The 15989-nt window shown below is 45.8% G+C and overlaps 1 protein-coding gene across 1 annotated transcript in view; it reads left to right on the top strand.

Annotated features, from left to right (window-relative positions):
• The window catches only part of LOC106814185 (queuine tRNA-ribosyltransferase subunit QTRTD1-like), a 22331-nt gene extending 12665 nt beyond the window's left edge, over positions 1-9666 (top strand). The window contains exons 8-14 of the mRNA XM_014818484.1: positions 217-317; positions 1436-1573; positions 2002-2127; positions 2908-3810; positions 5955-6165; positions 8327-8407; positions 8877-9666. Coding sequence (XP_014673970.1) covers positions 217-317; positions 1436-1573; positions 2002-2127; positions 2908-3037 — 495 coding nt within the window. The 3' untranslated portion in view covers positions 3038-3810; positions 5955-6165; positions 8327-8407; positions 8877-9666. The remainder of the gene's footprint in view (positions 1-216; positions 318-1435; positions 1574-2001; positions 2128-2907; positions 3811-5954; positions 6166-8326; positions 8408-8876) is intronic.
• The last annotated feature ends 6323 nt before the right edge of the window (positions 9667-15989 follow it).

A 15989-nucleotide genomic window follows, 5' to 3' on the forward strand; every position in this document is an offset into this window, starting at 1 on the left:
ACACATGCACACACATGCACACGCACGCACACACGCACGCACGCACGCACACACACAGACACACACACACACACACACACACACACACACACACACACAGCAATGCACATAAGCACGCACGTGTACACGCATGATGCAGGATCGAGCATAACTATGTAGTAATTATTTTTACCGAAATAGTCGTAATACATATTTTATCGTGTTGTCGTCGAACAGGATGAGCTGCCGGATGATAAACCGAGGCTTCTTCCCGGTCCGCTGAATCCCGGAAGCATCCTGGAAGCCGTGGAGCTTGGCATTGACATGTTTGACTCGTCGTATCCTTGTACGCACACCTGTCCCTGAATAATACTTCTAATTAATTGTCATTAATTAATTAGTTAATCTAAAGAATTCAATAGTCATGCAACACCTATGCTTGAATAATACTTCTAATTAATTATCTTAAATTAATTAGGTAAACTGAAGAATTCTGTATTCATGTGACACCCATGCTTGAATAATACTTCTAATTAGTTAGCTCTAATTAATTACTTAACCTGAATATTTCCATATTCACGTGACCCCTATGCTTGAATAATACTTATAATTAGTTATCTCTAATTAATTAGTTAACCTGAAAAATTCCATATGCACGCGACACCTATGCATGAATAGTACTTCTAATTAATTATATCTAATTAATTAATTAACCTGAAGATTCCTTATTCACGTCTCACTTATGCTTGAATATTACTTCTAATTAATTACTTAACCTGAAGAATTCCGTCGCAAAAATAGCCAAGTTTGAACGAACAACTGCATGGGTACAATTAATGAAAGTGATAGTTGATATTTAAAATGGATAAACCTCGCAACAAAAAGCCTCTATAGACCTACTGTGAGCATACTTGTAGTGTGCAAACATCACGAAATGTTCTCATTGAGCCAGAAATATGCTCTGAAGTTGACTATTTTGAAAAGTTTGTCGGACGCGGGTTTGTTACGCAGCTAGCAGTGGCCCTATGCTGGCACAAATAGTTCCTGGAACGAAAACACTATATTTGTTTCCTGATTGCATAAGTAATATAGATAACGATATGATTTAAACAAATTTCACAATTTTGTACTGAATAAACATCGAATAATCAATTATAACTTGTTTTATCATAGAAAGGAACTGTTAATGAATTAAGCCGATTGCTTCGCTGTGTCCCGGATGTGTAAACATCACTGTGGCGCTACGTTCGCAATAGAAGTATTTTCGTTTGGTTTTTGAGAAGAAATGTTATGAAAGTAGCAATACAAATGAGTTGTAGTGAATGTTTGCAACATATGCAAGCTCACAGTAGGTATATATATATGCATTTAGTTGCGAGGTTTATCAACTTTAAGGTGTGATGTTTGGCAGAGTTTGTGGCTTTTACAAAAGCAATTCCTTAACTCGGTCCATCAGCTATCCGTTCTTAGTAACCAGCCAATCGGCGGCTTTGACGTTCCATTTTGGAATAGATGGCACCTCTGCTGCAGATTTGAAGAGAGCTGATGAGACAGATGTGTCTCCATCTTGGAAAATTCAGCTGGACGACAAAAGGTTCGTGTACAAGTAGCAGAGTGATTTCATAATATTGATATATACTATAATTAAATAATAAATTATATTGATTGTTTGTGTGATAGTGCATATGCTATTTTATTATACTGATATATGACGTTTTGTTATACCAATGAATTTTATTAGCATCAACATACCTATACAATGGAAATGTTCGTGATATTGTACGGTAGTGGTTAGATGTATTGTGTTGTGTAGATATAACTGCATGATATTATACATATATGTGTTGCTGGAGTGAGCAGTTCACAGTGAAGTATGTAGCCTTATATTACCAACATATATCATCTCATGACACAGAAGTTCGATTTTTAATTGACAAATAATAATTTCTGACGCATTAAATACGATTGTCACTGTCTGTCGGTACACCTGCCGACTCTTCTCAGCACTCCCGCTCTTTGCAGGTTAAGCGATGACCTGCGCCCCCTGGTGGCGGGATGCGAGTGCTACACGTGCACGACGTACACGCGGGCGTACGTCCACCACCTGATCAACGTCGGCGAACTCCTCGGCAAGATCCTGCTGATGATGTAAGGGGTCGTTGCGAGGTCACGTGAAGGTCGATCGGACCGGAATCGTGCGGGCGGTTAATTGTCGGTGTGATCGGAGATTATCGTGGGGCGTCGTAATCCGCAGACAACTTCTTGCACTTCTCTGCATATATATTCACATAGTTTTCATTCTAGATCTGATTAGGTATTATTCTCTTAGTCATATTGAGCTCTTGGTCTCTTTCAGACCAAGACAAAACATTTTGAAAGTTTTGTCTGCGATTCCCGATTTTTTTCGCTGGTTGCGTCTCTTCAAACGTTTGCACTGCGTTTGCTGCTCACGAACTCTGACAACATTAATCTACACTTGATCGATTTACATTTTTTTTCATTTACATCGATCGCAGTGCAGCGGTGTTACCAGCCGCGCTCTGCCGCTCCAGGGAATCTCTCTCACGTCGGGTTTTCTCTATCGTCTTTTTCTCTTTTTGTCTTCATCTCTCTATAGTCTATAATGTCTTTATCTTTCTTTTTGTCTTTATCGCTTATCTTCTTTATCTCTCGTCTCTCACAGGCACAACCTGCACCACTACCACATGTTCTTTCTCTCTCGTCTATCTCAGGCACAACCTGCACCACTACCACATGTTCTTTATCTCTCGTCTCTCTCAGGCACAACCTGCACCACTACCACATGTTCTTTATCTCTCGTCTATCTCAGGCACAACCTGCACCACTACCACATGTTCTTTATCTCTCGTCTATCACAGGCACAACCTGCACCACTACCACATGTTCCTTATCTCTCCTCTCTCACAGGCACAACCTGCACCACTACCACATGTTCTTCGTCGCGATCCGGCGTTCGCTACAGTGGAACGACGATCTCGCCGATCTAAAACGCAGCGTTGCATCGCAGCGGGAAGATTCCCGGATTGCCGGCAGCTGACGACGTCGTCCGGTCCCACTGCCGTCGAGCCGATCGCTCATCTGTGGTTCGGAACGCACGTGCTGATGTTCCGCGAATGACGTCGAACAATTGTCGAACACGCCTGTGTGGCGCGCACACACAGATCGGCATTTCTCGCGAGAGGAATGGTTTCGCGGCATCAATTCGAACGCTTCCCTTTTTTTAATTCCATTTGGTTTCCGTTTTTATTCCGTGTGGCGGTCGCTCGTCTCGCGCGTGAAAATTAAATGTCGAAAATAACGTGTACGCGCCCGGGTTGAATCGTATTCTAAATAAATTTGCGCTCGAACGCGCTCTCGCTCTCTCGATGCTCATGTCTACACTGCGTCGCCGATTGCTTTGTTCGTCTTTTCGCGAAGTCGTTCGTAGGTCAGTAAGCACGCAATTATGCCCCCGACGTAACTACGCAGAAAGGAGAACCCGGTCTCCCCCCCCCCACACACCCACACAACCACCCAGTCGAACACAGAGGATGAGGATGCTGCAGCCCGCGTGTGGGCTTCATTAGGGCTTCACCGTGGGGTTGATTAGAGTTCGTAGCGGCGCAGGGGAGGCGTGAAATTCTTTGCTACGCCATCGTCTCGTCTCGTTGCTCCCCGCCGCTCTGATTAAAACCGACTCTAGCGCGAGCCGATGCATAAAAGCCCGACCCGCCGCCCGTACACGCTAGCATAGAACGGCGAACGAGAGAGAGAGAGAGAGAGAAGCTATCGTCACTCTCATCGCAACTAAAACCATCAACGTGTGCCAAGGTAGGATGACACTTACCCAGTATGTGTTTGTATATATACGTACGCGCTAGCATAGAATGACGAACGAGAGAGAGAGAGAGAGAGAGAGAGAGAGAGAGAGACGCTATCTCTGTCACCTACTCCATCTGTCATAGTCACTCTCATCGCAACTAAAAGCATCAACGTGTGCCAAGGTAGGATGACACTCACTCGGTATCACTATGTGCGTGTGTAAATACGTACGCGCTAGCATAGAACGACGAATGAGAAAGATAGAGAGAGAGAGAGAGAGTGAGAGAAAAAGAGACGCTATCTCTGTCACCTACTCCAGCTGTCATCGTCACTCCCATCGCAACTAAAGCCATCAACGTGTGCCAAGGTAGGATGACACTCACCCGGTATGTGCGTGTGTATATATATATACGTGCGCGCTAGCATAGAACGACGAACGAGAGAGATTGCGAGAAAAAGACGCTATCTCTGTCACCTACTCCAGCTGTCATCGTCACTCTCATGGAAACTAAAACCATCAACGTGTGCCAAGGTAGGATGAAATTTACCCAGTATGTGTTTGTATATATCGATGGTGCGACTGAGTTAGGCTGACAATCAGCGTGTGATACGAAAGTAACATGACACCCAGTGTTTGATGCTAAGGTAGGGTGATGCCCAGCAGGGGCGTAGCTAAGGTAAAATGGATGTGTACGCACACCGGCGGGGTGGTCTGGGGGTCTTCCCCCAGAAAATGTTGAAAATGTAGATTGCAGGAGATGGTATTTGAGGCACTTTTGAGTAAATGTACAGCCTTCATTCTGACTACGACAATAATCTTTTTAGTAGAACTATTCTCGTCATTAGCAACAAGATGTGATCACTAACGATCACTATAACTAATCATGTAATTTTTCGTTTTATTATCAAGACGTTGAATTAACGCACATTCTTAAACTCTCATTCTCTTTCTCTCTCTCTCTCTCTCTCTCTCTCCCTCTCTCTGTGCGCTTTCGCGCGTGCTCGCGAGCGTATGCGTGTGGGCGCGTGTGTGTTCACATCCCTCACTGCACATCACGGCATTGTGTAAGTCGCGTTCATTATTCAATGTGTAGTAAACAATTTAGTCTGACTGACTGACTCTCTCTCTCTCTCTCTCTCTCTGCGATAAAAAAAAGTTTGGTGAAATGATGTGTACGCAACTACGTATCTGCGTTATGGTAGCTACGCCCTTGCCCAGTCTGTCTGATGCAAAGGTAACAAGACGCCCAGTGTTTGGTACAAATATAGGCTATACACCCACCTATGTTGTTTGTCCAGTGGGTGATACAAAGGTAGGCTGTATTGAAGAAGAGCAATGTTGTGATCGAGGATTATAGCTAAAGTAGACTGCGATGTAATATATATATATATATATATATTACGTGGTTACGCGATCCACTTAGCATAGAGAGATCAAATATACTTTGTTGGGTCGGTTGACGTTCCTGCGTACGTCGAGGGGTTGGCTTCCGTCTTCCAGGTCTGACTGCGTGTGAATTTCACCTGCTTTTATTAATCGGAGTTGATATCAAACGCGGAATCCTTCGACATATATACTTGTACGGCCAGTAGCTTTAGTTAGCCAGCACTGTGTCGTTCGTGCTTTCATTGCTACCACACTACATCTTGTAATGCAGAGCGGTGAAAACTATGTAGTGCTAAAAGGGCCTTTCAACCTTACTCGTTGCTAGAGATCATATAAAATAAGGTGTGCGACTCGACTGCGCCTTGGCTCTGTTCTTGACTGCCTTTAACTAGTCGTAGACTGTCTTTCACTGTCATAGACTGTCGTTGGCTGTCCTATACTTTCCTTGGCTACCAGCCTTTCCATCACTTTGCTACCAGCCTTTTCATCACTTTGCTACTTTGAAATTGAAGGTGACAATCAGGGGACCAGTACCAGCAACATTTTCGTCGAACAGTTTCGCTCATGATTCTTTGTCATGTATTATGATAGTACAAATTATCATCATACACATATTGTATCTGGCAGTACCTCCCCCCCCCCCATCACCATGTCTACCTGCGCTATATCTCTCTAGCAGCGAGCATATATAACTATTGACTAAGAATAACCGTAAGATATTCTCAATCTATGACATAATCCACCCCGACTCCGCTTCCCCTTATAGCCTTCGCCGACATGAAGCTCTCTCTGGTGGTGATGCTGTCGCTGGCGTGTGTGGCGACGTTCGCGTCGCTGGCGAGCGGACGTGAGCGGAGGGGGTGGCGGACGTCGGCCATGCAGACGGCCCGCGGATTTGGGAAGCGCGACGGAGGAGTTGGAGGAGGAGGAGGAGACGTGGATGGCATGGCGATGGATCGGCTACGGGACGAAGCTCTGTAAGTGTCGTGTGTGCGGACTAGAACAATTGATGTGTTTGTTTTTTAACAATTAATAACTAAACAACCTAGGAATTTCATTAATCCTACGCTATTTCTAGGATATCTTTGAGTATCGTCAATTTGTATCGTCGAATTCCATCGTGCACTCTGACACCCACCTGCTGAACCTGTGTATGTGTGTGCGCGCGCGCGTGTGTGTGTGTGCGTGCGTGCGTGCGTGCGTGCGTGTATGGATAACTAGCTCTACTGTTTTACATTGTGCTTACTGCCACCGTTGTATGTTTGAGTCTGTGATAGCAAACCCAGAGGGCTGCAGCGAGGGAGCACATACCCATTCCCACCCAGCGATCATAGCCCACCATACCTAAGGTGGCACAGACCTAACCCTCCCAGCATCCATACCTCACATTACCTAAGGTTGAGCTATGCACATACCCTAGGAATGTAGGGGTCCCCTTCCCCCTTAAGCCCCTCCTTCCTCGCTATATTCCGGCGTTGCTCGGGGAAAAACGCGTAGGAACAACTTTTAAGAGCAAATTCAGCCACATCTGTACTTACTTAATTCTAAAATATTCCCCCCCCCCTTCACCCATACGATCCCCGTCAGAAAGGAAAGAGAAGCGTACTGGATTCACAATCTAACCACTATCCAGCCACACGGACTCAATCTACGGGTAGAGATTCCGGGATGAATATAGAAGACAGTAATCACCCTCCCACCAGCATGGTATACACGCAAGGCTAATTCTCAGCCGACACTCTAGGGTAGCGGGTGGCTCGGTTTACCTTTTTATAACATTTCTTACTTAATTCTAAGGATAGATTAGTAACAGAAAAACAATCAATAAGCAATATTCTGACAAAAACAGTTCGAACGATTCTATGATTCTGTGTAGTCAAAGCTTCTGAATATACAACATTTTTATGAAATTGCGCCAAGTTGCCTCTCTGGCCCTGCAAGCCTCGTCTCGCCTTTTAAATACACAATTGGTGACATCTGTTACGTGTCTCTCTTATGATTGGGATTCGCTTTACATCAAAATAATACATGAAAACTAAACTAAACTAAATACATAGGTCAATTAACTAAACCCGCCAATATAGCACGGTATCAGTTCAGGGTCACTTTCATCGTAAAATAATGAGCAGATTTTAAAAAGTTAATATTTCTCCAAACGTATAGATATCACCTCATTTTAACCAAATTAGTTGGTCAATTTCGCAGAGTTCTGCACCAGTGAAGTCACCATAGATGAAATTATCAAAAAGATGAATAGCACCTGATTTTAACAAACTTAATTCTTTATGCCATGTTATACATTATGTCCGAATGTATACACAGACAAATTACAATTTTAAAAATACAAATGAACGAAAATGAACCACTAAAAGTGTGTGTTGTGCGGCTTTCGAGATTCAACTGACAACTGAGTGCATTAAAAAATGTATAAATTAGGCATAGTTTAAAAAGTGTAACCTGGTATTAACAAAGTTTTGGCTCTTGCCCGCTAGATGGCTACATCCGCGGGAATTCGGCTGTTCTACTTTTCTAACATCACCCCACTGCTAAAATTATCGCCCATATTAAGGCCTATTTATCGTCATTATATCTACAAATATGGGTGGATTTAACAAATATGGATAAGCCTATGTTGGTGCCCGACATACGGGCTATACACTGAGATCGGTGGCGTGGGTTTGTTCCTCACCGTGGCGAAGATTACCGCGTCAGAAAATCGCCTCTCTCCTATAATAATCCATGATCATCCCACAGGGCTGACACCCCGGGGGTCTTGTACCTTGACTGCCACAGTGCCAGGCACGTTCCGTAGATAAATAAATCGTTCATTATAGATAAATCGTATAATATTTTTTAGATAAATCGCACATGACGTGTTTAGTGTAAGCCATATCTTGGTATAGAATCTGCTAGTATAGTACCAGGTTCACAATATCCCATGCAGAAACGACAAACATAACTGCGTTGCGGCTTAAATTATATATATTATATAGAGATGTTATTATTATTATATATACATGTAATTTAATATTTAGAGAGCTTTCAACGGATTGAACTGCTGTAAATGCCATCGATCACTATGTTTGTTGGTTAACGCGAGTGTTGTTGGTGGGTTTTACGATATTCTCGCTCTCGCAGGTACGTGAACAGGCGAGGTTTCAAGACATCCGCCATGCAGACTGCGCGAGGATTTGGTAAGCGTGACATTGAAGATGAAAGGTGAGTCTAAGTTGCTAAGTGGTGCTGCAGAGATTGGTAGCTACAGCTGGTTGAGGCTCGCATTTTTCTAACTGCAGTGAGGAGCGGGGGAAGGAAGTTATGTAAGGGAAGTATTAGTTCAAAATGAAGATCTGTAAATTTTTTAATGATCTGCTGTATACGTAGATAGGTAGCAGGCGATAATTGAAGAATTCTTTGCCATGCCCCACACATAATAATCCTCATCATTTTAACCATTGGTTAAGTTGCTGTAACTGGCAAACAAACAGCTTTGGAAGTGAATACCCCATCCACAACATGATTTTATCTGACCATTTTGTACGTCTTCGAATATGTTTATTGCCTTTCACACTGTTAATAATAAGAAAGAGCACGTGAAGAAAGTTCATGTGCTCCTCATAATATATTGAGAGCAATTTTAGTTGTCACCTGCATGAGTTGTGAAAACTTGTTATTTTCTATCGTGCAGCACCGATGAAGACATCACAGACGATCAGGAACGGAGGAACAACGTGATGTTCCGGCGTTTGTTTGCCGCTGATGTTCTGTGAACTAAGCAGGAGTATGATCGATCTGCGCTGATACGATTGAGGGATCGCGAACATCAATTCACACTGCTCTATCTAAAGGTTCATGAACATTCACTCACACTGTTCCATCTGAGGGTTCATGAACCACAATATTGACGTACACTGTTCCATGGGAGGGTTTACGAACCATGAACATAGATCCACGCTGTTCTATGTGAGGGTTCACGAAGCCAGAGCATCTAACTGCGCTGGTCCATCAGAGTGTTCACGAACCATTAATATAGATCTACGATGTTCCATTGGAGAGTTCACGAACAATGGATATAGATCTACGCTGTTCTATTGAAGGGTTCGCGAACCATGAATATCCATCTCCGCTGTTCCATGAGAGGGTTCACGAACCATGAACACACAGTTCCGTGGGAGGCTTCACGAACCATGAACATCGACTTGCAATGTTCTATGGGAGGGTTCACGAACTACGAACATCGATCTACACCGTTCCACATTCCATGTTCTCCAACACGTACTTCGCTCAACACGAATCGTGAAGCATGTTTTGGACAAAGATGTAACGCGGGCGGTGTCATTCATGTACGCAGCGCATCAGTAGTTGCCTTATATTATGTGTAGTTTTAGACATCTCTCGTTGATGGTATAAATGTACTTGAAACATCACGTTTTCATTGTAGCACACGATTATCGTAATAAAACATGCTGACCAATTCATTACTATTTTGGTGTCTCTTAATTTGCTCATTGTCTCTCTCTCACTCGGATACCCCTGCCCTCCATCTTTTTCTGTCTCGTTCTCTCGCTGTCGCTCGCCTGGTCCTCTTAGCTCTCTCTCTCTCTCTCTCTCTCTCTCTCTCTCTCTCTCTCTCTCTCTCTCTCCCCCATCATCTCTCTCTGTGTTTCATATTCTTCCTCGCGATCTCTCTATACGCATATCTGTCAACTACGTCTCACTTTCCAACATCGCGTTAAATTTCGTAGAGCAACGAAACGGTAAACATGCCAAGTTGGAGGTACAAAAGCCATTTTAGCTTCTTACGACAGATTCTAACGTCCTTTTCGCTCGTGCCTTTGTACCATCGTCTCAACCGGCAGTCGGTCGATCGCATATCCATTCTCTTCTTGCCATGTCATGCAGAGAGGTACTGTAATCGGCAAGCGGTGAAGGACAGTGACGGAACGCACCTGGACTTCGTGCTAAGCGGCGATGTGACGCTTGGCGTGTAAGACAATGACAGAAGCACCGGCACCTCGCGCCAGAGAAAAGATGGCTTGACGAAAGTACGCGACGCTTGGTGTTTAAGACAATGACGGACTTGGCACCTCGCGCCAGAGAAAAGAGGGCTTGACGAAAGTACGCGACGCTTGGTGTTTAAGACAATGACGGACTTGGCACCTCGCGCCAGAGAAAAGATGGATTAACGAAGTACGCGACGCTTGGTGTTTAAGACAATGACGGACTTGGCACCTCGCGCCAGAGAAAAGATGGATTGACGAAATACGCGATGCTTGGCGTGTAAGACAATGACGGACTTGGCAACTCGCGCCAGAGAAAAGAGGGATTGACGAAGTACGCGATGCTTGGCGTGTAAGACAATGACAGAAGCACCGGCACCTCGCGCCAGAGAAAAGATGGATTGACGAAATACGCGACGCTTGGTGTTTAAGACAATGACGGACTTGGCACCTCGCGCCAGAGAAAAGATGGATTGACGAAAGTACGCGACGCTTGGCGTGTAAGACAATGACGGACTTGGCAACTCGCGCCAGAGAAAAGATGGCTTGACGAAGTACGCGACGCTTGGTGTTTAAGACAATGACGGACTTGGCACCTCGCGCCAGAGAAAAGAGGGCTTGACGAAAGTACGCGACGCTTGGTGTTTAAGACAATGACGGACTTGGCACCTCGCGCCAGAGAAAAGATGGATTGACGAAAGTACGCGACGCTTGGTGTTTAAGACAATGACGAACTTGGCACTCGCGCCAGAGAAAAGATGGATTGACGAAAGTACGCGACGCTTGGTGTTTAAGACAATGACGAACTTGGCACCTCGCGTCAGAGAAAAGATGGATTGACGAAGTACGCGATGCTTGGCGTGTAAGACAATGACGGACTTGGCAACTCGCGACAGGGAAAAGATGGCTTGACGAAGTACGCGATGCTTGGCGACAATGACGGGCACACCAGCATCGCTTACTGGTTCCCGCCAAAATAGTTTCCCGCCAAAATAGTTTCCGCTAATCCGGTTTCGCGTTGCCGCTATATAAGCCATATCTGCCAGGCATCGGCACTTTACGTCACACCGTCACTGCGGACTTATAGGTAAATCTGTTTGTATTCCTCTCGAGTTATCGTACTTGTTATGATTGTAATATTTGACGATGAACTTACTTGTACTTGCTTGTATTATATTGCACGTATTGATGATTTACGTTTTCGTATTTCTCTCGCGTAAATCGTACTTGTTAGTAATACGTAGTAATAATATAATATTTGACGCGATGAAACTCACTTCCACTGATTTGAATTATAGTATACGCATTAATGATTTTGCATGAGTATGTGTATGGTATAAGCTGTACATAATAAAACTTTACGTCCCACCGTCACAGCGGACTTATAGATTGATTTGAGGACCGTGCAACGGGCATTCATCGAGCTAACCCCCAGCGAACAGACGCATCACAGTACAATAGAGTAATAATGATGTAGCATTTCCAGCCATAAACGTGCAACTGTGGTGGGCGGGTAGGTCGGTGGGTGGGTAGGGCGGTGAGTGTGTCGGTGCGTTGGTGCGTGGGAGATTGGGGGGTGCGTGAATGGGTGGGTGGTTGGTGGTTGGTGCTAGCAAACATGGCAGGGTACTACACCGCTATAAGGATAATAGATCCACTGCGCTCGCTACGCCTCGACCATCATTCGTCGAACAACCCAATCAGTACGCTACTGAACTACGTAAACGTTAAAGAAGACATGGGGCGGGTACAGGATTTTAACGGTTTTTTTTTCTGTTGCTTAAGAAGCGTTGCGAACCGCAAGTACACGCCAACCTAGGCAATGATGGTGAGTGGAAAATGCCCGAATATATATATGTATAATATATATATATATGTAAATACGATAAGTAAATACACCAAAACACCGCTAATTTGAACTCCCGAAGGAAGCAAACTGTGACGCTGGAGTGAAAATTAAAGGACCTATAACTGTGGACTCTAATGGTGCCTACAGCACCCGATGTTGAAATGACCCTGAAATACTTCAACGTTTATTGTAAACAGCCTCAGAAAACTGTGAACACATCAGAAAGATGGAAGGTTAGTCTCCCTTGTTCCCCAAAATCTAATCAGCAGTGCCCTTGTTCCCTGAAAATAATTCGTCAATGTCACCTGTTCCCTTGTTCCCGAAAACCCCTGGGAGAGGCTCAATCTGTCAGAATTCGTTATGCAAGTGGTTTTGAAAGACACATGCAACCTCTGTTTACCCCATTTATACCCGTACTCATTATCGATGACGACACCTGCTAATGAAATGCTTAACGCAAAACCATGTAATTGAAATAATATACAGGACCGTGTCAGCCCAGCGCACAGCAAGACTGGCGCCATGTCGTCGGGTTTTGTCGGTACGAACGTGCCGTTCAATCAACGGTATGGCATTCAATCGACAGTAACTCCCGCGCAGACTAGATCCGCGGACGGACCGCGGTTTGAAGTAAGAGTAGTAAAAGCTAGAGGTTCGTGTCGTTTCAAAACGCACTTGCATGAATGAATCCGGATCACATGATTCACAAACGAGAATCCAATTACCGTATCGGACAAGAATATTATTAGAAAGCAAATACATATGGTCGCATGGTCCAAATTACTATGTAGGTATGTACTCTGCCATTTGTGGCGTAAAGTGTGTTTCCAAGCACGATTCATAAATAGGAAACACCAGAATCGCGCTCGTGTTACACACACACACTGGAGAACGTCCCCGACGCGCGCGCGCTGCGCCACGCGCTAGCAACGTCTCGCATGCGCACACACCGACACAATGCGCGCACATTGTACACAAACACGCAGGTACATGCATAGCGTACATACTGCCCTTTCCTTTCTCACTCCGCGCTTCCCCCTTCTCCCTTTCTTTAAGACGAAATACGCACAGTCCCTCCTCCTCTCTTCTAGCTCCCCACGCTGCCTCAGTCATATAATATTACATATTATATATAGTATATATATATATATATATATATAAGTATAGAGGGCTGAACATATATATGCGGGTATATACATGAAGCTTTTCAAACACGCTTAATAAAGTTTACGTTGGCGTTCTCCTTGGCGTGGTGATGTCTATCAGAGTCGCGCCAACAGCACGTGGCTAAAAATGAATGCCCACTATCTTGAATAACCTGGCTTGTGAAAAATAAACATAATATAAACTAAAGCGGAAACCTTGAACCACATAGTTGCCTCTTGCTTGCAATTCGTCCCAAATGACGGTCGCCCATTGTGCGATGACAACATTTCATTCTCTCAGCTTTTATTCACATCTTCTAGATCGCGCCACGCGAGGCCAACGCACCGCCCGAACGCGCGCTGGCGGAATGCTCGCTCTGTCGGCGTAGAACGAAGACGTTAACGCTCGAGCTGAAACCAGCAGGTCCTATGCACGTGTCCCACCCCGCAGGCATCTCCGCGAGCGGCCTCCCGTCGCACCTCGAACACAACTCAAGCAGCCTACGCGCGAAAGTACGGAGCACAGCAAGACGAAAGAAACGGCGCCGACGACGATGCCCGAACGTCTTCGCCAAGCTTCAGATTCCTGGCGAGCGCCTCGGAGAAAGAGCGAAGGCTCCTCCGGAGCTCAGTCGCTGGGAGGTAAACCGTTGCTCGTCGTCGGCGGCGGCACGGCTGGATGCGCCGTGGTGTCGGCCTAGCGACGAGCAATCATGTCTAACGCGAGGATGACGACGAATGCGACGTCCCGCAGATAGCGACGAAGAGCGACGCCGGCAAATCATCGTCGCCTTGGCCGCTGATGACGTCATACAGAAGCGGCTTGATCGGGGACCATGTTGTTATTCGATGAAACTGACGACGCCGGACGACGAATTGGCGACGCTCCACGAGCCGCGATCATGACGGCGGACGACTGCAGCCGGGTCATGACCTGATTGTGTAGCGCAGCGACGCGACAGTATCCACGTAGCGGTCGAACGTTTGAAGCGGATGAGGTCGTCAATCACGGATGGCCGGACGCTGAAGCAAGGTGACGAGGGCGCAAGAAGCGCCGACGCAGGACGAATCCATCGCGGCCGATCGACGACGAACGCCGCCGGCGACAGCAGGCCGACACGGCCGAGCCGACGTCGCGACGGGGCGAGGTTGGCCGAGAGCGCTGTGCTGCCGCTCCCGCGCAGGTACGGCGTGCGCGTCACCGCGCAGCACGACGACGGCGTGACCGACAATGTTGACGACGCGACGATGATGCAAGCGGGTAGGCCGAAACACGTGTCGGAAAGGCCGCTCGGCACGCGGCCGACGTCCGTCGTTCCCAGCGCTGCTGCTTGCCGCAACGAGCTGTCGTTTCGAGCGGCCGACAGCAAGAGGTGTGACTCGGAGAAAGCGTTGTACAATAAAGCAATGCGCGCTGCGACGCCGACTGCGACCGGTAGCACGACGAGGTGATAAGCGACGCCAAGCGAATGATGCACTTGATCTCTCGCGCATTTCGCGACGTATATATATATATATATTAATATATAATATTAACGCGTTACCATTATGGACGAGCAACGCGCAATATATATGGCTTAAATATAACGCAACTTCATGTATAATGGAAGGAACGTGGTGCATTATCGCAAGCAAGACTGTCGGCCGTGTCGCGAAGGTTTGTCGGACGAAACGCCGTTAAAGTTAACGAGTATGGCAATTCCACGACAGTCACTTCCGCGACAGACAAGATCGCAAACGGACGCGTTTGAAGTGAATGCATAAAACGAAGGCCGTTGTCATTTCATGTGCATAACGGATTTTTCCTGACTGATTCTACAAACAGGAATGACACAAGTGCCCCACCATTTTTTCCAGGACGATATAATGACAATATCGGCATCGTTTCCTGTCATCATGTCGTATGTACCTCTGCCTTTGCGGAAGGGGTTTTCCGAGCACTGTCTAAAAAGCTGCAACACCCACACACACTAGCCACACACACATCCCACACACACACACACGCCACACACACCACACACACACCACATCAGCACACACCCACACACACACACACTCAACACACACACACACACAGCACACACAAACACACACGACAATGTGCGCGCGAATACAGAAACACGGCAGTACAATGAAACGCATACGTACATACTCCCCTCTTTTTTCAGCCGCTCTTCCCCTTCCCTTTCTTAGACATATCCCACCCCTCTCTCCTCTCTCTAGACTCCCCACGCTGCCCGTTATACATTAACGGTGAATGAGTTTGAATAAAGCCAACTCATGTTGTTAAATATTCAGCTGTGTACCCGCGATGACCACATTATTCATTAAGCATGTATGAGGGAATGGCACCTATATATATTATTAATTAATATTATATATATCTTTCAACATATTCACTATATATAATTAAATATAGCTACTTACGCACAGTAAATGCGTAGTAAAGCAGTTCGCGCCTTCTCTGTAACGCGATATAAACACTTTTATTAAAAGCTGCAACAGGAATCGTGAGGCCGAACTTACCACGAGATAGCAGTAAATTTTCGAGAAAAAGCCAAGAAAAACCGCTCCGCCAGAAGCATATATACTCTAACGCTTGTGACGGAACCACTGTCAGCGCATCACTATGACGCTCTACACGGACACTAAAAACACGATACACAAATCGCCGTGTCGGGGTTGTCGCGCACGAACACCGTCAATCTAACGGTAAGGTCTGCCACCATGCGCGTAACTCCGCGCACTGTTAGAACATATTAGTGCCGTCGGACGGACGCGTTTTGTACGTGAAGCATAAGACAAGT

Source organism: Priapulus caudatus, unplaced genomic scaffold (assembly GCF_000485595.1).
Source record: "Priapulus caudatus unplaced genomic scaffold, Priapulus_caudatus-5.0.1 Scaffold880, whole genome shotgun sequence".
Classification (NCBI taxonomy): Eukaryota; Metazoa; Priapulida; class Priapulimorpha; order Priapulimorphida; family Priapulidae; genus Priapulus; species Priapulus caudatus.